The sequence below is a fragment of the Procambarus clarkii genome, chromosome 75, assembly GCF_040958095.1.
Source record: "Procambarus clarkii isolate CNS0578487 chromosome 75, FALCON_Pclarkii_2.0, whole genome shotgun sequence".
NCBI classification, from domain to species: domain Eukaryota; kingdom Metazoa; phylum Arthropoda; class Malacostraca; order Decapoda; family Cambaridae; genus Procambarus; species Procambarus clarkii.
The window spans coordinates 27496013-27520006 of record NC_091224.1 but is presented as its reverse complement, the minus strand read 5'-3'; the positions used below and the strand labels follow the sequence as shown (position 1 = coordinate 27520006).

At 40.0% G+C, this 23994-nt stretch overlaps 1 protein-coding gene across 3 annotated transcripts in view; it reads right to left on the bottom strand.

Moving 5' to 3' along the window:
* Positions 1-7769, bottom strand: part of LOC138356905 (uncharacterized) — a 122222-nt gene extending 114453 nt beyond the window's left edge. For 2 of the 3 annotated variants that reach the window (XR_011224711.1, XM_069313423.1), the window contains exon 1: positions 7488-7768. Coding sequence is in view for 1 of the 3 variants with exons in the window: in XM_069313423.1 (XP_069169524.1) it covers positions 7488-7506 (19 nt within the window). In the remaining 2 variants the exon portion in view is untranslated. Of the gene's footprint in view, positions 1-7464 lie in introns of all 3 variants that reach the window. The other variant, XM_069313424.1, reaches the window with a different exon arrangement.
* Between the last annotated feature and the right edge of the window lie 16225 nt (positions 7770-23994).

The window sequence follows — 23994 nt, the reverse complement described above, 5'->3', positions numbered from 1 at the left end:
TTTTGGGAACGGAAGCCAATCTGGCAGGAACCTGATATGTTGAGTTTTACAAGGTAGGAATAGACCTGTTTGTAAATAATTTGTTCAAATATTTTTGAAGGTATAGGTAGATTTCATATTGGTCTGTAATTATTTATATCAGCTGTCTTGCCTCCTATATGAACTGGTGTTACTCATGCTTTTTTAAGGGTATCAGGAAAAGTATGACACCAGAGATTATTTGAATAGCAGAGCAGAAGTGCAAGAGTAGGGGCAGCACTCTTATATACCATAGATGGTATTTCACTAATGTTCCCAGCTTTGGTTTTAAGTGATTGAATTATGAATATAATGTCTGTAGGGCTGACTGGTGAAAGGAGAAGAGTTAGGATAGCTGCCGATGAGATTTGTAGTAACATGTGTCTGGGTCTTTGGGATTTTTCTGGGAAGGTTAGCACCAATTGATGAAAAGAAACTATTGAATTCAACTGCAATTTCTAAGTCTGTTGCAAGTGTGTAACCATCTTTGCAGAGTTTTATCTGCTTGTTATGTGATTATTGTTTAGATCCTAGGATGTTAGAGATGGCTTTCCATGTCCTTTTCATATTTCCTTCTTTAAATATACTGTATTCTCATTAGAGGAAACATTGGTTCATATTCTATTGGTATGCATTGATGAGTATCTTTTAACTTCTTTTGTAACTAGGCCAATCCCATGTTTTTTCATATTCATGTTTCTTGTTAATTGTTTTAAGTATGCCACTTGTGAGCCATGGGTTGTTTAATCTTTTGGCAGTTACTTGTTCCATGAAGAGAGAACAGTGGGTGCTATTGAGGCTTAGAGTTTTTGAGAGAAAAATGTCTGCTAATGAATTTATATGCTATGTATTATTGAGTTCAGATTATTAATTATTATTAAAGATTATTAATAAGTATATTATAGCAAAATTTGAGTTCAACGTAATAACTACAATATAAATTGACAGATTTTATTACACTGGTAAAGTTGCATGTCCTAAGTACTAATATTGGGGAAGTGGGTAGCACAAGATACAGCATGAGTTTGAAGCACAAGGTAGGAAACTATGAGGATGAAATTAGGTGTGTTTTGGTTTTACTTTTGAATAAAGCATAGGTTGGACAATTGTTTATTTCATTAGGGAATGAGTTCCATAGACTGGGTCCTTTTATTTGCATGGAGTGTTTGCACAGATTTTATCTCTATCTTAATTATGGTATCTGTGCATGGGGTTCAACCATTGCAAACCACCTCAAGTCCATCATCACCCAGCAAAAATCTGCTATCAGAATAATAACAAATTCTGCTTTCAGAAACCACTCGGCCCCCTTGTTTAACTCCCTTAACATGCTAAACATAATCTCACTCCACAAATTTTCTTGTGTCAATTACATTTACAAAACCCTGTTCTTAAACGCAAATCCTGCTCTGAAACTCTCCCTGGACAGATGTAATAGGACCCATTATCACAACACCAGAAATAAATATCTCTTTGATATCCCCAGAGTCAAACTTAATCTGTGTACTCTATGCAAATAAAGGGACCCAGTCTATGGAACTCACTCCCTAATGAATTGAAAAACTGTCCAACTTTTGCGTCATTCAAAAACAAAACTAAAAAGTACCTAATAGGAAAAAGGAAAAACAGGAAAAAGGAAAAAGGAAAAAAGGCTACAGGAAAAAGATATGAAATAAAATGTGACCAACAACTCCTGGCCTTCCTAAGTGATTGTGGTATATCTGAAAACCTGAACCCGACCAATGCCAGTACTTAAATTAACTCTTTCAGTGCCTGAGCCTAACCTAACTTAATCTAACTTTGTCTAAGGTGCTGTCTCTGCCTTACCATTTACCTGATGTTCTCCTATTCCTATAATTTCCTAAATAATCCATCAAGTCTCCATGCACTTATGCAAGCATCTACCTCAGTCTCATTGTAAAATTTTACTCTTAAATCTAATCTTACCCTATTCCATTTATATTTTAAATTTATTTGTATTGATCTATGTCATTTTTTTTAAATCAATTATTGATCTCATTTTTGTTCTTTTAATTAAGTTCATACTAATTATAAGTTAAAACTAAGCTTAATAAAATTTATTATCTTTAAGATTATTTTACTTTACAATTATCATTTGTCAAATTTTTTTATATATTCATCTTGACAGTCTCTACTGATTTTTTGTTCTCTCCGCCAAACTTGTATATTGTGTTTTGCTATAATTACTTCCTATTTTACAGCAGATTTGTTTTTCATCTGTTCATGTAATTGTTATCTTATTGTATTGTGACATTCTTTTCTATATTGATATATATTTTCTGTCTATTGTTACTTACATTGTACCTGAGAGTACCTGTAAGCAATCTACCTCATTTTTCATTTTTGCTCAATTTTTTTGGTATTGCTTAGTCTTGTTTATATTTTTGTTTTGTATATCTATATCTTGTGTTTTGTATAGTCCATGTTTATATGTTTTTTTCTTTAATCTCATTCATTACCTAGGTTTCCTAGCCTAGCCATACTCCATTGTACCCCTGTAAGCCCCTTTTGTGTTTGTTTGGTACAGTATTGTGTACATTTATTTCTTTTTGTTTCTCTTGTTTTTCCGGCAATCAGCTTTTTTTTATGCAGTCAAGTATAGACCCAGAACTTAACCTCTTATCCACTATCTATGACAATAATCACTTTAATGATCTAAATTGCAGATATTTTGCAGCACATGATGTAAACAATGTATTAACTCATAGTCACAATATCTCTGTAATCAATTTGAACGTTAGATCCCTAGGCAAACACTTCGATGATGTTAGTGCCTTGATTGAAGCTATTGACAACAATTTCTCTTTTATTATACTTACTGAAACATGGTTGAAAGATGATACTACTCAACTCTTTAACATGCCTAACTACTCAGCAATCCACAACTGTCGTCAACTCCAGAGAGGTGGTGGCACTGCTCTTTACTACCACCAAGAACTAACATGCTTAAAAGAAATTAGAACTAGAGACTGCTATGGGGAGTATATCTTCGCCAGCTTCAGAGTCAAGGGTGCCGAGTCTATCCTGTCTGTGGGTGCAGTTTATAGAATTCCTAACACTGATGTGTCCGAATTCAACTCAAACCTTAGAAATCTAATACTTGATAACAGACTGAACAAAAACCACCTAATTATTGCAGGGGACTTTAATATTGACCTCTGCGAGCCAGAACACCCTACTGCTGTTAGCTTCCTCAACTGTATGAATTCCTGCTTCCTCATACCCTTAATCACTAGACCTACTAGAATCACTGATAGCACTGCCACGACTCTTGATCACATCTGGACAAATATAACCTCTCCGCTTACTTCAGGTATAATCACCGATAGCACTACAGACCATTACCCCACATTTCTCTTAACTAACATTAGCAAACCACCTCTTGAGTCAAGAGAGATACGTTTTAGACTACACAATGAAACTGCTATAGACAATTTTATAACTGCTACTGATAATGTCAACTGGGAGTCCGAGTTAGGTAACATAGAGGACATCAACCTAGCAGTTCAATCTTTTCTTCAAATAACTCTTAGCCTTTATAATACCCACTGTCCTATGCTTACAAAACAAGTCACAACCAAAAGGCTTAACAATCCTTGGCTTACAAAGGGAATACTTAAATCTATTAATAAAAAACATGACCTTGAGAAAAAGTATAGGTTAGGGATTGTCTCCAAAGAATTCTCAAAGAATTACTCATTATTGCTATCTAAGATAATTAGACGAGCCAAAACTAAATACTACGAAGATAAATTTACCCAAATAAAGAGCAACATTAAACAAACATGGAGAACAATTTCACAAATATTGGGATCAAAAAAGTCTTTAAATAGCAAACCGACTCTCCTGTCTAATAACGATGGTCAGCTTTCAGCCTCTGATTCTGCTATTGAGTTCAATAGGTTCTTCTCTTCCATTGGTTCATCCCTTGCTAATGATATTCCATCTTCCAGTACTGACATTAAGGACTATCTTACAGGGAACTATCCCCAGTCTCTGTACCTAAAGCCTATTAATTCCATTGACGTCAATGAGATAATCCTTTCCCTTAAAACCAAGTCTGGTGCCCTTGAGGAGATACCAACTTTAATCTACAAAAAAGCCTCCAGATCTTTAGCCCCTGCTATTGCTTTGCTCTTCAACAAGTCACTTGAACTCCAAACCTTTCCAGATATTCTAAAAAAAGCGAGAGTAACGCCTGTCCACAAATGTGGTGATCTCACAGATGTTAACAACTACAGACCTATATCAATCCTGCCAAACTTGTCAAAAATTTTTGAAAAACTAATCTATAAGCAGCTTTACTCATATCTAGCCAAACTCAATATACTTAGCCCTTGCCAATATGGCTTCAGGCCCAAAAAAAGCACTAACGATGCACTTATTAGTATGCTTAACTCGATTCATACAGCTCTTGATAAAAATGAGTTCCCTGTTGGGTTATTTGTGGACCTGCGTAAAGCTTTCGATACTGTCAACCACCAAAACCTTCTTCTTAAATTACATCATTATGGTGTCAGAGGACACTCCCTACAATACCTCAAATCCTACCTTACTGACAGGCTCCAATGTGTTTCTGTGAATAATACAATTTCGCCCACCCTACCCATCAACATTGGTGTTCCCCAGGGCAGCATACTTGGCCCTCTCCTCTTTCTCATCTACATTAATGACCTTCCAAATGCCTCCCAACACCTCAAACCAATCCTATTTGCTGACGACACAACCTTCATTTACTCCAGTCCTGATCCCCTTGCTCTAAATGCCACAGTAAATACTGAGCTAAATAAAGTCCATCTGTGGCTAACTGCCAACAAACTCACCCTTAACATTGACAAAACTTTCTATATTCTGTTTGGCAATAAATCCTCTAATCAAATAAATCTCAAAATAAATAATACCCAAATTTGTAACAAATTAGATGGCAAATTCCTTGGCATTCTCATTGACCACAAGCTGAATTTCCAGGGACACATTCTAAACATATCAAAAAAAGTTTCAAAAACTGTGGGCATTCTTTCTAAGATCAGATATTATGTACCACGCCCTGCCCTGGTGACTCTCTATTACTCCCTTATCTATCCATATCTCAACTATGGTATTTGTGCTTGGGGCTCTACTACCCAAAATCACTTACGTCCTCTAATTACTCAACACAAAGCTGCTATTAGGACAATATCCAACTCTGGCCCCAGACATCACTCGGTACCCCTACTCAAATCTCTGAATATGTTAGACATTAAGTCACTGCACATTCACTCATGTGTATTATACATATACAAAACGCTAAATTGTAATGCCAATCCTGATCTCAAAAGCTTCATAGAAGGTTGTAACAGAACCCATGAGCACCACACCAGAAATAAATACAGTTTTGATATTCCTAGAGTACGACTTAATCAAACCAGAAATGCTCTACAAATCAAGGGGCCCAGGATGTGGAATGACCTTCCCAACCATGTTAAAGACAGTACCTCTCTCAACCAGTTTAAGTTAAAAACGAAGCTATACCTAATAAATTCCATGTAACCTACCTTACCCTTCTATTGTCAACCCATGTATGTTTTTTGTTTTTTTTTTTGTTTTACAAATCAACGCTGTTTTAATGTAATTTTCTGTAATAATTTATAATTGTATTTGTGCTGTTTTTTCAACAATGTTCCCCCCCTCTTTTACCTCTATTTTTATTTGTACTCAACGCATTTTTTTCTTTTTACCCATTAGTTTTAAGCTTTAGTCAGTAGTGTTTTTTCCTGCCCGAAACGCTTTGCGTAATAGTGGCTTTAGGCATTGTATGTACTAGCTCTATCTATAAAGCCAACAAACTTTGTAAAATCTCTTTATGTATGTACCTTTGCCTAAATAAAAATTATTATTATTATTATTATTATTACTAATCTCATCTGCATAGTTTTTTTACCTTGTTGCTTTAAAATTGCACTGTATCTATTGCTACCCAATCTCCCTATCTTTATGTACCCAATCCAAACATCTTTACCACTGTGATCATTGCTGTCTTCTTATATGTGCTATCAATCTGCTGTATGGTGTCTGTTAATCTTGTTTAAATCACCAATCAAGTTGTCAATGTAATCAACCAGAGCTTTAATATACCAATGTGCTTTAATATACTTACTAATCTCTCTCATCTCATTTTTTTTCTTGCAATGTATCTAATCATTTTATTAATTCTGCTAAAATTTACCTACTTAAAATTATCTGTTAGATTAAGGACCTGCCTGAAACGCTGCGCGTACTAGTGGCTTTACAAGATTGTAAATACTATGCTATGTATTCTCAGAAACCCAATGTACCTTCCTGTATATAAATTAATAAATAAATAAATAAATTTAGCTTGATACTGGGGATACCAAAGAGATATTTATAATAATAATAATAATAATAATTTTTATTTAGGCAAAGGTACATACATAAAGAGATTTTACAAAGTTTGTTGGCTTTATAGATAAGAGCTAGTACATACAATGCCTAAAGCCACTATTACGCAAAGCGTTTCGGGCAGGAAAAAACCACTACTGACTAAAGCTTAAAACTAATGGGTAAAAAGAAAAAAATGCGTTGAGTACAAATAAAAATAGGGGTAAAAGAGGGGGGAACATTGTTGAAAAAACAGCACAAATACAATTACAAATTATTACAGAAAATTACATTAAAACAGCGTTGATTGGAAAAAAAAAAAAAAAAAAAAAACATACATGGGTTGACAATAGAGGGGTAAGGTAGGTTACAGGGAATTTATTAGGTATAGCTTCGTTTTTAACTTAAACTGGTTGAGAGAGGTACTGTCTTTAACATGGTTGGGAAGGTCATTCCACATTCTGGGCCCCTTGATTTGTACAGCATTTCTGGTTTGATTAAGTCGTACTCTAGGAATATCAAAACTGTATTTATTTCTGGTGTGGTGCTCATGGGTTCTGTTACAACCTTCTATGAAGCTTTTGAGATCAGGATTGGCATTACAGTTTAGCATTTTATATATGTATAGTACACATGAGAGAATGTGCAGTGACTTAATGTCTAACATATTTCTGGTGTAGTGCTCATGGGTTCTATTACTTCCATCAATAAAGAGTTTCAGATCAGGATTAGCATTTAAGAACAAGGTTTTATACATGTAAATAGCACATGAGAATGTATGGAGTGAGTGTATGTTTAGCCTGTTAAGGGACTTAATAACAGAGGGGTTGTGTGTTGTCTGAAGACAGAGTTTGTTATTGTTCTGATAGCAGATTTTTGCAGAGTGATGATGGGCTTCAGGTAATTTGCATGGTTTTATTATATTCATTTATTTATTTACTTATTTATATATTCTGTACAAGTTCTTACATCCTTGTACGATTTAACCCCATGCACAGATACCTATGCGCTGGTAACTCTCCACTTCCAAAGACACCACATACTCACTTGAATAGTTACTTGTCACTCACTTGAACTGTTAGTTGACATGATCCTTGCTGTTCAGTTCTAGAGTTGAGCTCGTTAGACGGACCGTCCTCCAATAGAGCTGTGGCTTCCGTCATAAAGTCCTCCTCCTATTCTTTATAATGCAAAAGTTTGTGTGATTTATCCTGTCGATGCCTTCTTGTTCTTTATGCTTGATGATCGTCCTATGTTATCGTTTTTTGATAATTCGATATGTTGTGTTTTGAGGGGACGACAATCGAGGCTACCTCGTTATGTAGGTCATAACGGGGACTGGTCAAGTCGTCGACTGCAGTTTCGGATAACATCTTCGTTCACTGAGAATTTTATACATTCTTACCCTTTCGTTCGTATACGCGCTGCTTTATGTTCGCTGCTGTTCTCGTCTGAATAAATAAAAATAAAATAAAATAAAATAAAATGTTTATTCAGGAAAGGTACATACATACAAGAGATTTTACATAAATTGATAGATTTGTAGATAGGGCTAGTACATACAATGCCTAAAGCCACTATTACGCAAAGCGTTTCGGGCAGGAAAAACTTTAATGACTAATACTTAATACTAAATGAGTATAAAGAATAGAATGTGTTGAGAACTTATAAAAATAAAGATAAAAAGGGGGAAACATGGTTGAAAAAGCAGCACAAATACAAATAGGTCGACAAACAGCGTTGTTTAAGAAAACAGACATGGGTTGACAATAGAGGGGTAAGGTAGGTTAGTAGTAGGCATCCTTCAGTCTCGGGAGACTATGGAGTTGCGCCCTAGTTGTCAATCCTGGTGCAGCGTCTGGTGTGACTGATGAGGCCAATCCGAGAGTGGCAGTCCATCCCACACCGAGCACAAACGAAGTCCGATTCTGGTCTGTCTTCCTGGTTACCGGCTTTCCTTCTCTGTCTCTTTGCCTCCGATTCCTTGGCAAGTGACTCCTCGAACTTGGAGAGACCTCGTTGAACAGACTGCCTCCAGGCTGAACGGTCTGCAGCCAGTGTCTCCCATATAGCAAGATCGACGTCCATGGCTTTCAGGTCCCTTTTGCATACGTCTTTGTACCGTAGCTGGGGCTTGCCTACTGGACGCTTTCCCTGCCTCAGCTCTCCATACAGGAGATCCTTGGGGATCCTGCCGTCGCCCATTCGCACAACGTGCCCGAGCCAGCGCATTCGTCTCTGTTTCAGCATTGTGTACATGCTGGTGATTCTTGCTCTCCCCAAGACGTTGTTGTTTGTCACCTTGTCCTGCCAGGTGATGTCCAAGATGTGTCTAAGGCAGCGCATGTGGTAGGCATTCAGCCGTCTTTCCTGACGGGCACGGAGTGTCCAAGACTCACTGCCATAAAGGAGAGTGCTCAGGACACAGGATCTGTAAACCTGAATCTTAGTATACTCAGTCAGCCTATTGTTGGCCCACACTCTCTTTGTCAGTTTGGACATGGTAGTAGATGCCTTACCGATGCGTTTGTTTAGCTCCGTATCAAGAGAGAGGGAGTCAGAGATTGTGGAGCCCAGGTACACGAAGTCGTGAACAACTTCCAGTTTGGAATCAGAGATGCCGATGTCAGGTGGGGAGTCCACTCCTTGTCCCATGACTTGTGTTTTCTTCAGACTGATGGTGAGTCCGAAAGCCTGAGAGGCCTCGCTGAAGCGGGTTATGAGCCGTTGGAGGTCTTCAGCTGAGTGGGCAGTGACTGCTGCGTCGTCGGCAAAGAGGAAGTCGCGCAGACACCTCAGCCGAACCTTTGTCTTGGCTCTCAGCCTGGCGAGGTTAAAGAGCTTCCCATCCGACCTGGTCCGGAGGTAAATGCCTTCCGTGACAGATCCGAAGGCGTGCCGCAGCATAACTGCGAAGAAAATCCCGAATAGGGTTGGAGCCAGTACGCAGCCCTGCTTTACTCCACTTCGGATGTCAAAGGCGCCTGATGTTAGGCCATCAAAGACCACGGTGCCCCTCATGTTCTCATGGAAAGATCTGATGATGCTGAGGAGCCTGGGTGGGCATCCGATCTTGGGGAGGATCTTGAACAGGCCATCCCTGCTGACGAGGTCGAAGGCCTTCGTCAGGTCTATGAAGGCTACAAAGAGTGGCTGCTTCTGTTCCCTGCATTTCTCCTGCAGTTGTCTGAGGGAAAAGACCATGTCGATGGTGGACCTGCCAGCTCTGAATCCACATTGTGATTCTGGATAAACTCTCTCTGCAAGTACTTGGAGCCTCTTCAATGCGACTCGAGCAAACAGCTTTCCGACAATACTGAGGAGGGAGATTCCACGGTAGTTGTTGCAGTCGCCCCTGTCACCTTTATTCTTATACAGTGTGACGATGTTGGCATCCCTCATGTCCTGTGGCACCTCTCCTTCTTCCCAGCAGAGGCAGAGAATTTCGTGCAGCTCCATGAGCAGGCTACCTCTGCAGCACTTCAAGGTCTCAGCAGGAATGCCATCTTTGCCAGGAGCTTTACCAGAAGCAAGGGAGTCTAGGGCATCGCTGAGTTCTTCCAGGGTCGGTTCACTGTCGAGCTCCATTAACACAGGCAGACACTCAATGGCGCTCAGGGCATCTTCGGTGACCACATTGTCCCTGGCGTATAGCTCAGAGTAGTGCTCGACCCAGCGCTTCAGCTGCAGTGTCTGGTCCTGAATCACCTCGCCAGTGGCAGATTTCAGAGGAGCGGTCTTCCTCTGGATTGGGCCAAGGGCCTGCTTGATGCCGTCATACATTCCCCTTACATTGCCTGTATCCGCTGCAGTCTGTATCTGGGAGCAGAGCTGGAGCCAATAGTTGTTGGCACATCGCCTGGCGCTCTGCTGCACTTTGCAGCGGACGGCCCGAAGGATCTGTAAGTTGCGCCGACTTGGGCAGGCTTTGTAGGCTGCCAAGGCGTTTCTCTTCTCTTCGATTACAGGTGTCATCTCTTCCGAGTGAGCCTCGAACCAGTCTGCCGACCTGCTGGTCTTCTTGCCAAAGGTGGAAATGGCAGCGTTGAACACAGCGTCTCTGAAGTGCTCCCATCTTTTACAGGCAGTGACCCCAGCTGGGCCAGGAAGAGCTTCCTCGAGCACGTGTGCAAAATCTTCCACCTTGTCCTGGTTGCGGGTCTTGGTGGTGTCGATGCGAGGTCTGCCCGCCTTTTTCGAGTGATGAATCTTCTTTGGTTGCATCTTGACCCTGCTACATACCAGGGAGTGGTCGGTGTCACAGACAGCACTCTGGTAGCTACGCGTAATCTTGACGCTGGGTAGACTTGCACGCCTGGTAAGAATCAGGTCAAGCTGGTGCCAGTGCTTGGATCTGGGGTGTCTCCAAGATACTCGGTGTTGAGGCTTTGTGCCGAAGAACGTGTTGGTGACACAAAGACCATGAAGGCAGCAGAGTTCTAGCAGACGTTGCCCGTTCTCATTCATCCTTCCTATGCCGAATTGACCCAGGCAAGTGGGCCAAATGTTGTGCTCGGCACCCACTCTGGCGTTGAAGTCGCCGAGGATGAACAGTGGCTCCTTTACAGGGATTCTCGCTATGACTCTGTTGAGGTCATCGTAGAATTTTTCCTTTGCCTCTGCTGGAGAAGTCAGGGTTCGTGCATATGCACTAATTACATTGACTGGTCCTGTTTGGGAGTACAGTTGCAGAGACAGAATTCGTTCGGTTTCCCCCATCGGTGGCATAATGTGTCCCAACAGTGCATTCCTGACGGCAAATCCCACACCATGTTCTCTGGTCTCATCTGGAGGTTTTCCTTGCCAGAAGAAAGAGAAGGTCCTCTCTCTCACAGATCCTGATCCTGGGAGCCTGGTCTCTTGGAGAGCAACAATATCCATCTGCAGCTTGCTCAGCTCCCTATCGATGATTGCTGTTTTTCGGCCGTCATTGATTTCTTGCAGGTCGTCAGAGAAACCTGGTGTCAGTGTCCTGACGTTCCATGTGCCCAGCTTTAGGGCAGTTGATATTTTCTTCTTTGGTTTGGTATTGCTTGGTGCAAAGTTGTCGGGCCGCTTGTCAGTTTTCACCCTAAACCCCACGCACCCAGTGAGGTTAACGGACCGTGGCGAGGCAACACCTTATTGGCTGGGGTTTGCCCAGCTTGAGGCGGGCGGTAGCTGCCCAGTGGGGCGCGATGACCCCTCCCACCGTCGGAAGCAACCCCTGGCGTCACACTCTTCGCCAATCGAGCAGAAGACTTAAAACCGGTAGACTGTCGCTTCCCGTGTTGGTTCGACGCTGTGAGGCGAAGCTGGAGTGTCCTCTCCAGGGCGCAAAGCCTGGGTAGGTAGATATGGAGGAGAAGCTGTTACCCATGCAGCAGGTCCCCCCTCTCCACGTTGCTGAAATTATCCAATAGAGAGGCAAATGCCAATACGCATGGTTCCAGCAACGTCGCAGGAGCTGCCAGAACGAGGTCGACGTCAACAACGAACTGCCTTAGGGGCTCCAACTCCGGATTTTTCCTCGAGGTTGACTCCTGAAGCCTTCCCAAAAACAAGGGTATGGCCGCAAGGCAGCGGAGGTTTAAAATCAGGGTTTTCCTTCCCCTAGATGGGCTGCCTTCCCAGGCCATCGAGTCCCATCTACCCGGAGCAGCTGGTTTTAAGGCGCCAGAGGCACGCCCTCGCCCCTTCTCCTGTCGGTAAAAGCAGTTCCGCCGGACTTAGACTAAGCCACCCGTGCAGGCCAGGAGTTGGACTTGGTTGTCAGAGGCTATTTGAGACGCATGCCGTATAGGAGCATTTTATAGGTCATGGGAGCTCGTCCCCCATTACCACCCCCTGGCTATGACAACCCCTTGGAACCAAGGTAAGGTAGGTTACAGGCAATTTATTAGGTAGTGCTTCGTTTTGTAGCGAGTAGATTAGAGTAGTAGAAACTCATACAATGCCTAAAGCCACTAATACTCACAACGTTTCAGGCAAGGTGTGGTAAAAAACACTTTGAAAGTACCTTAAGTAACCTACCTCATTTTTTGTATAGTTTTATTTATTTATTTATTTATTTATTTATTTATTTATTTATTTATTTATTTATTTATTTATTTATTTATTTATTTATTTATTTATTTATTTATTTATTTATTTATTTATTTATATACAAGAAAGTACATTGGGTTTGTGAGAATACATAGCCTAGTATTTACAATCTTGTAAAGCCACTAGTACGGATTGATGTCCATAGGGAATGGAAAGGATGGGGGAGGTAGAGGGATGGGGAGATGAAATTCAGGAAGAGGATGCGGGTGTAGAGAGAAAGGAGGTTTGAAAGTTCGGTGGCCTGTCCACCATGGGTTGACATTTTTGTATGTGTTGTTTGTTTGCGTATGTGTTATGTTGGGTTGTCAGTACATTGGCTGGGGGGGCTAGTGTCTGTGACCTTGTTGGTGTCCTAAAGCACTAGAGCCGATGGAGTTGGCTGAAGGAGGCTAATCTTAGAAACATCAGGGTAGTTACACTTCTGACGCCACGACAAATGGTTTTTGGTTTTATATTTTTTTTGTATGTGTTTTATTTATTTATATATTTTTATTATTATTATTATTATTATTATTTTTTTTATTTTTTTTTTATTGATTGATTTATTTATTTTTTTTTCTTTCTTTATTCTTCATTTGGTGTAGATTGGGTCCGGGATGGGCCACTCATCTGGATCGTCTGGCAGACCGCTTAGTATCTGAGGGCTTGGGAAGGCCTCATCATGGATATGTCTGATCACTTTTTGTTGGAGAGTGATTCTTCTGGTTCTGTGTGGTGGTTCGTGGATCTCGTAGTCGCTGGTGGTGTTTTCTGCTACGAAGGGATCTTCTGGGTCTGGGACATACATGTTCTTCATACGGTACAGCTGTCTTCTGGCCAGGTAGCTGAGCCTAATGTTCATTGGCTTCATGTTGAGCGTCTCATGGATCAGGTCAGTTCTTACCCTGTCCCTCAGAGTCAGGCCCTCTGCAAAGCGAAGTGCTTTGTTTTGTACTCGTTGAATCTTCAACATGTTGGATTTGTTGGTGAGGTTCAGGGGAACGTAGGGGTATTCCAAGCTAGGCCTTATGATCATTCTGTACAGGTGGAGCTTGATGTGGGATGGGGCTTGGTTGAAACGGAAGAGCCTTGCTAGTGAGCCCCGGGCCATCGCTGTCTTCTGGGATACGTACTGGGAGGAGTTGAGTAGCCTGTTGAAGTTGTACCCGAGCACTGTGTTGGAGTTTGAGATGGCTATGGGTTCACCCCTGATTCTTATTCCCCCCTCATTTTCAATGGAGAAGGCCATACAGCCGACAGTGCTTAATTGGATCTTTTCTGGGTTAGTGGTGATCCTCCATTTCCTTTCCCAGTTAGCAGTCCTTGCTAGTTCTACGTTTGCCTTACGGGTTACAGTTGCATGCTTGGCCGCTTGGATGCTAGGGTTAGATGTTATTACGTGTGTTACGTCGTCCGCAAATTGTACGATAATGGTGTCCCTATACTCTGGTTGGGGTAGGTCATTTACAAAGATGTTGAAGAGAACCGGGCTCAAGCATGATCCTTGGGGGACTCCAGCTGTTGGGGTGAAGGCTGCGGCCTCTTTTGCCTTGAAGCTGGGGGTAACTTGCCTATTCTTAAGGAAATTTCTGATCAGCCTGAGGAGGGTCCAGTTTTGCGCTGGTAAGTCTGCTAATTTGTACACAAGACCATCGTGCCACAAGCTGTCGAAGGCCTTGTGTACGTCCCTCGTTGCAATCAAAGCTACCTGTTTTTGCTTTCGAATTGAGCTTACGGCGTCGTAGATGATGTTAATTGCGTGCTGGGTTGATCTATGTGCTCGAAAGCCAAACTGCTTTTCTGTGAAGAGGTTGTTGTACTCCATGTAGTAGTTAAGACGGTTTGACATGATTTTTTTTCAAAGCACTTGCCTATCGTGTCTAAGAGGGAGATTGGTCGGTAGTTGCCAGGTTGGTGGGGGTCTTTCTTGGGTTTGGGAATGAATATCATCTTGGCTGACTTGAATGCTACAGGAATGTGACCCGATGCCAGCATAGCGTTGAATAGGTTGAGTATGGATTGCATAAGATTGCCTGGTAGAAGTTTGATCTGCAGCGCTTTGATCCCTGATGGTCCAGGGGCCTTATCTCTGGTGCTTTTGATGACTCCTCTCATCTCTAGCATAGTTATGGGTCTTGTTAGAGGGTAGTCGTCTTCTAGGGTTGTCAGGTCAATCAGAGGGGTGCTGTTAAGGGAGGCGGCATTTTCTGTTGTCCATTGGTTGACACGTTCAAAGTGAGTGTTGTTGAAGGCTCTGCTGTTTGAAGCTGTGAGTGTCTTTTTCCAGGCTGCGCCCATGAGGTCAGCCTGATCCTGTGGGTCTTCTATTTTTTCTTGCTGCTCCTCTTCATCTTCGTCAAGGAATGTGTGTACAAGGTGGGTGAGGCTGGGGTTAACTGATCCCAGGAGCTGTCTGATCTTGCGCCAGAAAGTACCCGGCTCCCTTTTGTACTGGTTGGCCTGTCTCACTAAAGCCACTAGTACGCGCAGCGTTTCGAGCAGATCCTTAATCCAACATAATTTTATGTAGGTTTTTTTTTTTTTTTTTTTTTTGCTTGTTTATGTTTTACTTGGGCGGAGTATGAGTATTTATTGCTCGTATGGTCGCTTTAGTAAGATTTTGCCATATGTGTTTAACAACTTCTTCTGCTCTGTTGAATCTAAGTTGAAATCTTAATGGGTTTGTAACTGTGCACTGTGTTAGATAATGTTCCAGTGGTCTGTCGGGCATTTCTCCACAGTGTTGACATTTCCTCTCATCTTCCGGAACCTGTAAGCCTATTTCCCATGCACATAGGTATCCAAGCCTGATGTGATGTAAGTGCACTTCTGTTGCTCTACTGCTCCCTTTCATCAAACTAAGTGGTTCGTAGTTGGTTGAATTCTTGTACCAACTCGCAGATCCTGATGTTGCAACTGCTGTGTTGTGGTCACTGTACATCTTTTGCATTGCTCTGTTTCTAATTAGAAACTCCTCTTTAATTAGAAACTCTTCTTTAATTAGAAATTAGAAACTTCTCTAGAAGTTAGAGAACCACTTTAACTCCCTACAACAGCAACACACTGCAACCCAAGACGAATCAGACCAACTTAAGCTCCTTGATTCTGTCATCATCTCATCACAGGATTTTCCCCATGAAACTGACAGAGAAGACTGTACTGCCATCGTGATCCAGGAATTGCGTACTAAGTTGAATTATTCAATCGAAGCAAGAGACATTAAGTCAGCTTATAGAGTGGGTACCAAATCATCTGGTGCAAACAACAGAAGGATACGCGTGAAGTTAGATAGCTGCTCCCGCAAGTCAGACCTTATCACTGCTGCAGTCGCTAGGAAATCCAAGGTTTATGTGAACGAATGTCTTACCAGATTCAGACAAAATCTCTTATTTAAACTACGTGGAATTCGCAATAGATCCACTGCTATTAAACATTGTTTTGTGCGCGATGGTAAAATAATAGCTAGGAAGACTGACTCTGGAAAAACTTATGTCATAACCACTGAAGCACACCTCACTTCTTTCCTGGATGACTGTGGGATATCAGCTGAATAACCAGAACATAATTTGTAGTCTCACATACAACCAAAGTGTACTTAAGCTCTGCCTTTCCTTTCCAAAGGTGTTTATTTTTATTTTTATTTTAATTTTTACTTTATTTTTTGTTTGTCATCTTTGCCTGTTTTATACTCTTAATTATTTGTTCTTAGTTAATCCCCTTGTCACTAAACCTAGGGCTTTTTATTACCCTGTTAATTAACCATTACTAAGCTAATTATCTTCAAGATCATTTTTTTTTATGATTATTATTTTTCTTATTATTTTTTATTTTACATTTATATTGTCAGTCTCTACTGATTTTTTGTGTTTTATTTTATGTAACTTCTGTGTCCTCCCTGGCTATCTATTGGATCTTTATTTTACTTCTAAATTGTTACTATTTTATTGTATCTGCTCTTATTCTTGTGTTTTGCTTTATCGTGTATCTTGTATCGTGATCCCTCTGCATCTCTATGCACACTGATATTGATCCTGATCAAAATCTTCTGTCTCATATCTATACCAACCAGCACATTGATCATCATTATTGCAAGTATTTCACAGCACACCAGGCTAAAAACAAACTCCAAAATAGCACCTATCTATCAGTTTATAACCAAAATGTTAGATCACTTGGTAAACATTTTGACGATTTAAATGCACTACTCACAGCACTAGGTACTAAGCTATCGTTCATTATTTTAACAGAAACTTGGCTAAATAAAGACTATACCCAACTCTACAACTTAGCTGGTTATAAAGCCATTCATAACTGTAGGCCTAATAAAAAAGGTGGTGGCACAGCTATATATTACCGAGATACATTTATCTGCAACAGTGTTATTAGTGACAGAGATGACTACTGTGAATATACTTTTGCTCAGTTTACAATTAAATCCCTTAAATCCTCTTTGACTATTGGAGCCATCTATAGATTTCCTAATACTAACATAGCTTCTTTCTCAGACAACCTAAGGAATCTTATTATAAACAACAATCTCAACAAAAACCACATCATTCTGGGAGGAGACTTTAATATTGACCTGGGTCAACAAAATTGCTCTCAAGTTGACTATTTCCTTAACAGCATGAACTCCTGTATGCTAATCCCCACTATCACCAAACCTACCCGAGTCACTCAAACATCAGCCACTACCTTGGACCACATATGGACAAACATAACAGCTCCCCTTGTATCTGGTATAATCTACGACAGAACAACTGACCACTATCCTACCTTTCTCATAGCGAACATGGACATAACACCACCAAAAAGCAAGAAACTTTCATTTAGGCTACACAGCGAATCAGCTTTAGACAATCTTACAGAGGCACTTCACAATATTAACTGGGATTCTGAATTCAATAATACCCATGATATAAATTCATTAGCTAACCTCTTCCTCTCCAAAACTCTAAGCCTCTACAACCTTCATTGTCCCCTTCTTACAAAGCAAGTAACTGACAAAAGATTAAACAATCCATGGCTCACAAGTGGCATTCTCAACTCAATCAACAAGAAACATGAATATGAAAAGAAAGTTAGGATTGGCCTAGTTTCAAAGGAAGTAGCTAAAAGGTACTCATCAATGCTTACCAGTATCATAAGAAAGGCAAAACTTGCATATTATGTGAATAGATTCAATGAAGCAAAAGGCAACATGAAAAACACTTGGAAAACTATCTCTAGTATCCTAGGAACTAAACAACACTCACATAACCAAATAAAACTCTACAAGGATGGGGATATACCGTCAACTGATTTAGAAATGGCAAATGAATTTAATAGTTTCTTTTCATCGGTTGGTGCTAATCTTGCCAGTAAAATCCCACAGACCCAGACACATATTAACACATATCTCTCAGGCAGCTATCCAAACTCTCTTCTCCTTTCACCAATCAGCCCGGCAGATGTTGTGTCCATCATACACTCTCTAAAAACCAAGGCAGGGAACACCAGTGAAATTCCGTCCATTGTGTACAAGAGAGCCTCCCATGCCCTTGCCCCACCCATAGCACTACTGTTCAACAAATCTATAGAGTGTCACACCTTCCCTGATATCCTCAAAAAAGCAAGAGTAACGCCTGTCCATAAAGGAGGCAATCCGGCGGACATAAACAATTATAGACCAATATCAAATCTACCCATTCTATCAAAAATATTTGAAAAAATTATTTACAAACAGCTCTATTCCTACCTCGTAAAATTCGACATACTCAGCCCCTGCCAGTTTGGCTTCCGGTCCCAAAAGAGTACCAATGATGCAATCATTAGTCTCCTTGACATTATCTACTCAGCCCTTGACAAAAATGAGTTTCCGATTGGACTCTTCATTGACCTAAGAAAAGCCTTTGATACTGTTAATCACAACTACCTCTTACTTAAACTCCAGCATTATGGAATCCGAGGCCTTGCCCTTGACTACATCCGATCCTATCTTAGTGACAGACACCAATATGTAACCATCAATGATACAACTTCTTCCACTCTACCAATTACCGTTGGAGTGCCACAGGGCAGCATCTTAGGACCTCTTCTATTTCTTATATATATAAACGATCTGCCTAATGTCTCTAATATTCTCAAACCTATATTGTTTGCTGACGATACTACCCTTATCTACTCAAACCTCAACCCACATACACTAAATAATGTTGTGAATAATGAATTAAAAAAAGTCCACTTATGGATGTCAACGAACAAACTAACATTAAACATCGAAAAGACTTACTACATCTTATTTGGAAGCAAATCATCAAATGCAATTCAGCTACAGATAGACAACATTAACATCAGTAATAAAAATGATGGCAAGTTTCTTGGCCTATTCCTAGACAAGAGACTCAACTTCAGCACCCACATTCAACACATAACTAAGAAAGTCTCTAAGACAGTTGGTATACTCTCCAAAATCAGATATTATGTTCCTAACTCTGCTCTCCTCTCACTATATTATGCACTAATCTACCCCTATCTTAATTATGGTATCTGTGCATGGGGGTCTACCACTGCAAACCACCTTAAGCCCATCATCACACAGCAAAAATCTGCTATCAGAATAATAACTAACTCTGCTTTCAGACAACACTCAGCTCCCTTGTTTAAATCTCTAAACTTGCTAAATATTAACTCCCTCCACACATTCTCTTGTGTCAACTACATTTACAAAACCCTGTTCTTAAATGCAAACCATGCTCTGAAACTCTCCCTGGACAGATGTAATAGGACCCATTATCACCACACCAGAAATAAATATCTCTTTGATATCCCCAGGGTCAAACTTAATCTGTGTAAACACTCTATGCAAATTAAGGGACCTAGTCTATGGAACTCACTCCCTAGTGAATTGAAAAACTGTAAAACTTTTGCCTTATTTAAAAGCAAAACCAAAAAGTACCTAACTTCATCTATTTAGTTTCCTACACTGAGCTTTAAATTTGCTCTGTACCTAGTGTTACCCAATCTCCTAATTTTTATGTAATATCAAACAACCTTATCATTGTGTTCATTGCTGTCTTCTTTTATGTGCTAGCCATATGCTGTATTGTGACTACCAATTTTTTGTCAACTACCATTCAAGCTGTCATTGCAATCAATCTTATATTGTTTCTGCTGTATTGTGCCTACCAATTTGTTGTCAACTACCATTTTAAGCTGTCATTGCAATCAATCATAGCTACCTATGTGCTTTAATATACTGTACCTATAATTTTCTCTCATCTTTTTTTTCATTCCATGTAATCTGTTATCATTTTTTGTCTATAAATTTTGCAAGTATTTACCTCCTTAAAATTTTCTTAGATTAAGGACCTGCCCGAAACGCTGTGCGTGCTAGTGGCTTTACAAGACTGTAATTACCATATTTGTATCCTCACATTCCTTATGTACATTCTTGTATATGCATAAATAAATAAATAAATAAAAATAAATAAAGTAAATAAATAAAAATAATTACTTTCTTAATCTGTGATAGACTCTGTGGTATGTAAATGTCTACATTTCTTCTCTTAGTTGCAAGTTTTGCAGCTTCCTCTGCAATGTCATTTCCTACTATTCCCACATGACTTGGCACCCAGTTGATAAGTACCCGTCGGCCTTGTCGTTTGAGTGTTTGCATTAATGATATGACATTTGTGATCAGATGTATGTTATCACATATGTGTTCTTGTTGCAAGGTTTCAATGGCGGTTCTCGAATCTGTATGTATGATAACATGTTGTCGGTGTTGAGCAAGAGCATGTTCCAAAGCCTTTTGAATGGCTAGCATATTTGTTTGTAAAGTCGAACACCCATTTGAGAGCCTCCAACTATTTACAGAGTTTCCTGCTTTAACTGCAGCTCCGGTTTCTTGTCCCTGCTGGTCTACTGATCCATCTGTGAAGTAAGTGAAGCTGTCGGATGCCATGTTTGCTTCTATATGCATCTGTGCAATGTTACGTAGCAGATGAGGATTTGTCTGGTTCTTTTTTCCTTCAATAACCATAATCTTAAAGTCTGCTGGCGGAGATTCCCAAGGGGCTTGCATAACAAAGTCTGCATGTATTTCGTCGACACACTTCTCAGTGACTGTGTTTGTTATATCGAATGTATTTAGTTTTAGTTTAGTTCATTTATTATGCACCCCATACCCATCTTGTGGGCGGTAGTAGAAAGGGTTACAGAGGCACATAATGGGCTCAGGGACTGAACCCCACAATTCATTTAGCTAAGCAAGTTACAATCTTGATGAGCTAGTTACAAAATTCAATATAAGTCGTCACATCAACAATGGGTTCGAGATCGACCTCAAGTACAGGTTCTAAATTAAGCAACTGACATATGTGGAGAGCTAGTGTCAAAATTTATATGTTTGTCCTGCACACCGGCCTCCATCCAGTGGGCAGCGGTGGATAGGTTACAATCACTTAGTTACTACCTACAGTTAGCAAACTGGGGATATTTGGCTAAAATTTCTGGTAGCAGATAATTTTGAATGAAATATTGACACATCGCTGGAACATTGGTTATAGAATTGTCTCTAAATTCACGTATCTTTTCGCACTCCATCACATGGTGATGGAGGGTGTGATGTATTGATGGTGTTTATCGCACAATTGGTCCACCTGTTGCTATTGGAGGCTCTTCTGTTCAGAGTTAGTGCTCCAGTGATTATATCTTTAAGTGAACTGATTCTAGGTCTAGTCAATATCTTGGTCAGCATGCACGCAGCGATCCCTTTTACCCTTATTTCAATCGACGTTAGCTTGGTTTCTAGTTTATTTATTTATTTATTTATGCATATACAAGAATGTACATAAGGAATGTGAGGATACAATTATGGTAATTACAGTCTTGTAAAGCCACTAGCACGCGCAGCGTTTCGGGCAGGTCCTTAATCTAAGAAAATTTTAAGGAGGTAAATACTTGCAAAATTTATAGACAAAAAAATGATAACAGATTACATGGAATGAAAAAAAAAAAGATGAGAGAAAATTATAGGTACAGTATATTAAAGCACATACGTAGCTATGATTGATTGCAATGACAGCTTAAAATGGTAGTTGACAACAAATTGGTAGGCACAATACAGCAGAAACAATATAAGATTGATTGCAATGACAGCTTGAATGGTAGTTAACAAAAATTGGTAGTCACAATACAGCATATGGCTAGCACATAAAAGAAGACAGCAATGAACACAATGATAAGGTTGTTTGATATTACATAAAAATTATGAGATTGGGTACCACTAGGTACAGAGCAAATTTAAAGCTCAGTGTAGGAAACTAAATAGATGAAGTTAGGTACTTTTTGGTTTTGCTTTTAAATAAGGCAAAAGTTTTACAGTTTTTCAAATCACTAGGGAGTGAGTTCCATAGACTAGGTCCCTTAATTTGCATAGAGTATTTACACAGATTAAGTTTGACCCTGGGGATATCAAAGAGATATTTATTTCTGGTGTGGTGATAATGGGTCCTATTACATCTGTCCAGGGAGAGTTTCAGAGCATGGTTTGCATTTAAGAACAGGGTTTTGTACATGTAGTTGACACAAGAGAATGTGTGGAGGGAGTTAATATTTAGCAAGTTTAGAGATTTAAACAAGGGAGCTGAGTGTTGTCTGAAAGCAGAGTTAGTTATTATTCTGATAGCAGATTTTTGCTGTGTGATGATGGGCTTAAGGTGGTTTGCAGTGGTAGACCCCCATGCACAGATACCATAATTAAGATAGGGGTAGATTAGTGCATAATATAGTGAGAGGAGAGCAGAGTTAGGAACATAATATCTGATTTTGGAGAGTATACCAACTGTCTTAGAGACTTTCTTAGTTATGTGTTGAATGTGGGTGCTGAAGTTGAGTCTCTTGTCTAGGAATAGGCCAAGAAACTTGCCATCATTTTTATTACTGATGTTAATGTTGTCTATCTGTAGCTGAATTGCATTTGATGATTTGCTTCCAAATAAGATGTAGTAAGTCTTTTCGATGTTTAATGTTAGTTTGTTCGTTGACATCCATAAGTGGACTTTTTTTAATTCATTATTCACAACATTATTTAGTGTATGTGGGTTGAGGTTTGAGTAGATAAGGGTAGTATCGTCAGCAAACAATATAGGTTTGAGAATATTAGAGACATTAGGCAGATCGTTTATATATATAAGAAATAGAAGAGGTCCTAAGATGCTGCCCTGTGGCACTCCAACGGTAATTGGTAGAGTGGAAGAAGTTGTATCATTGATGGTTACATATTGGTGTCTGTCACTAAGATAGGATCGGATGTAGTCAAGGGCAAGGCCTCGGATTCCATAATGCTGGAGTTTAAGTAAGAGGTAGTTGTGATTAACAGTATCAAAGGCTTTTCTTAGGTCAATGAAGAGTCCAATCGGAAACTCATTTTTGTCAAGGGCTGAGTAGATAATGTCAAGGAGACTAATGATTGCATCATTGGTACTCTTTTGGGACCGGAAGCCAAACTGGCAGGGGCTGAGTAAGTCGAATTTTACGAGGTAGGAATAGAGCTGTTTGTAAATAATTTTTTCAAATATTTTTGATAGAATGGGTAGATTTGATATTGGTCTATAATTGTTTATGTCCGCCGGATTGCCTCCTTTATGGACTGGCGTTACTCTTGCTTTTTTGAGGATATCAGGGAAGGTGTGACACTCTATAGATTTGTTGAACAGTAGTGCTATGGGTGGGGCAAGGGCATGGGAGGCTCTCTTGTACACAATGGACGGAATTTCACTGGTGTTCCCTGCCTTGGTTTTTAGAGAGTGTATGATGGACACAACATCTGCCGGGCTGATTGGTGAAAGGAGAAGAGAGTTTGGATAGCTGCCTGAGAGATATGTGTTAATATGTGTCTGAGTCTGTGGGATTTTACTGGCAAGATTAGCACCAACCGATGAAAAGAAACTATTAAATTCATTTGCCATTTCTAAATCAGTTGACGGTATATCCCCATCCTTGTAGAGTTTTATTTGGTTATGTGAGTGTTGTTTAGTTCCTAGGATACTAGAGATAGTTTTCCAAGTGTTTTTCATGTTGCCTTTTGCTTCATTGAATCTATTCACATAATATGCAAGTTTTGCCTTTCTTATGATACTGGTAAGCATTGATGAGTACCTTTTAGCTACTTCCTTTGAAACTAGGCCAATCCTAACTTTCTTTTCATATTCATGTTTCTTGTTGATTGAGTTGAGAATGCCACTTGTGAGCCATGGATTGTTTAATCTTTTGTCAGTTACTTGCTTTGTAAGAAGGGGACAATGAAGGTTGTAGAGGCTTAGAGTTTTGGAGAGGAAGAGGTTAGCTAATGAATTTATATCATGGGTATTATTGAACTCAGAATCCCAGTTAATATTGTGAAGTGCCTCTGTAAGATTGTCTAAAGCTGATTCACTGTGTAGCCTAAATGAAAGTTTCTTGCTTTTTGGTGGTGTTATGTCCATGTTCGCTATGAGAAAGGTAGGATAGTGGTCAGTTGTTCTGTCGTAG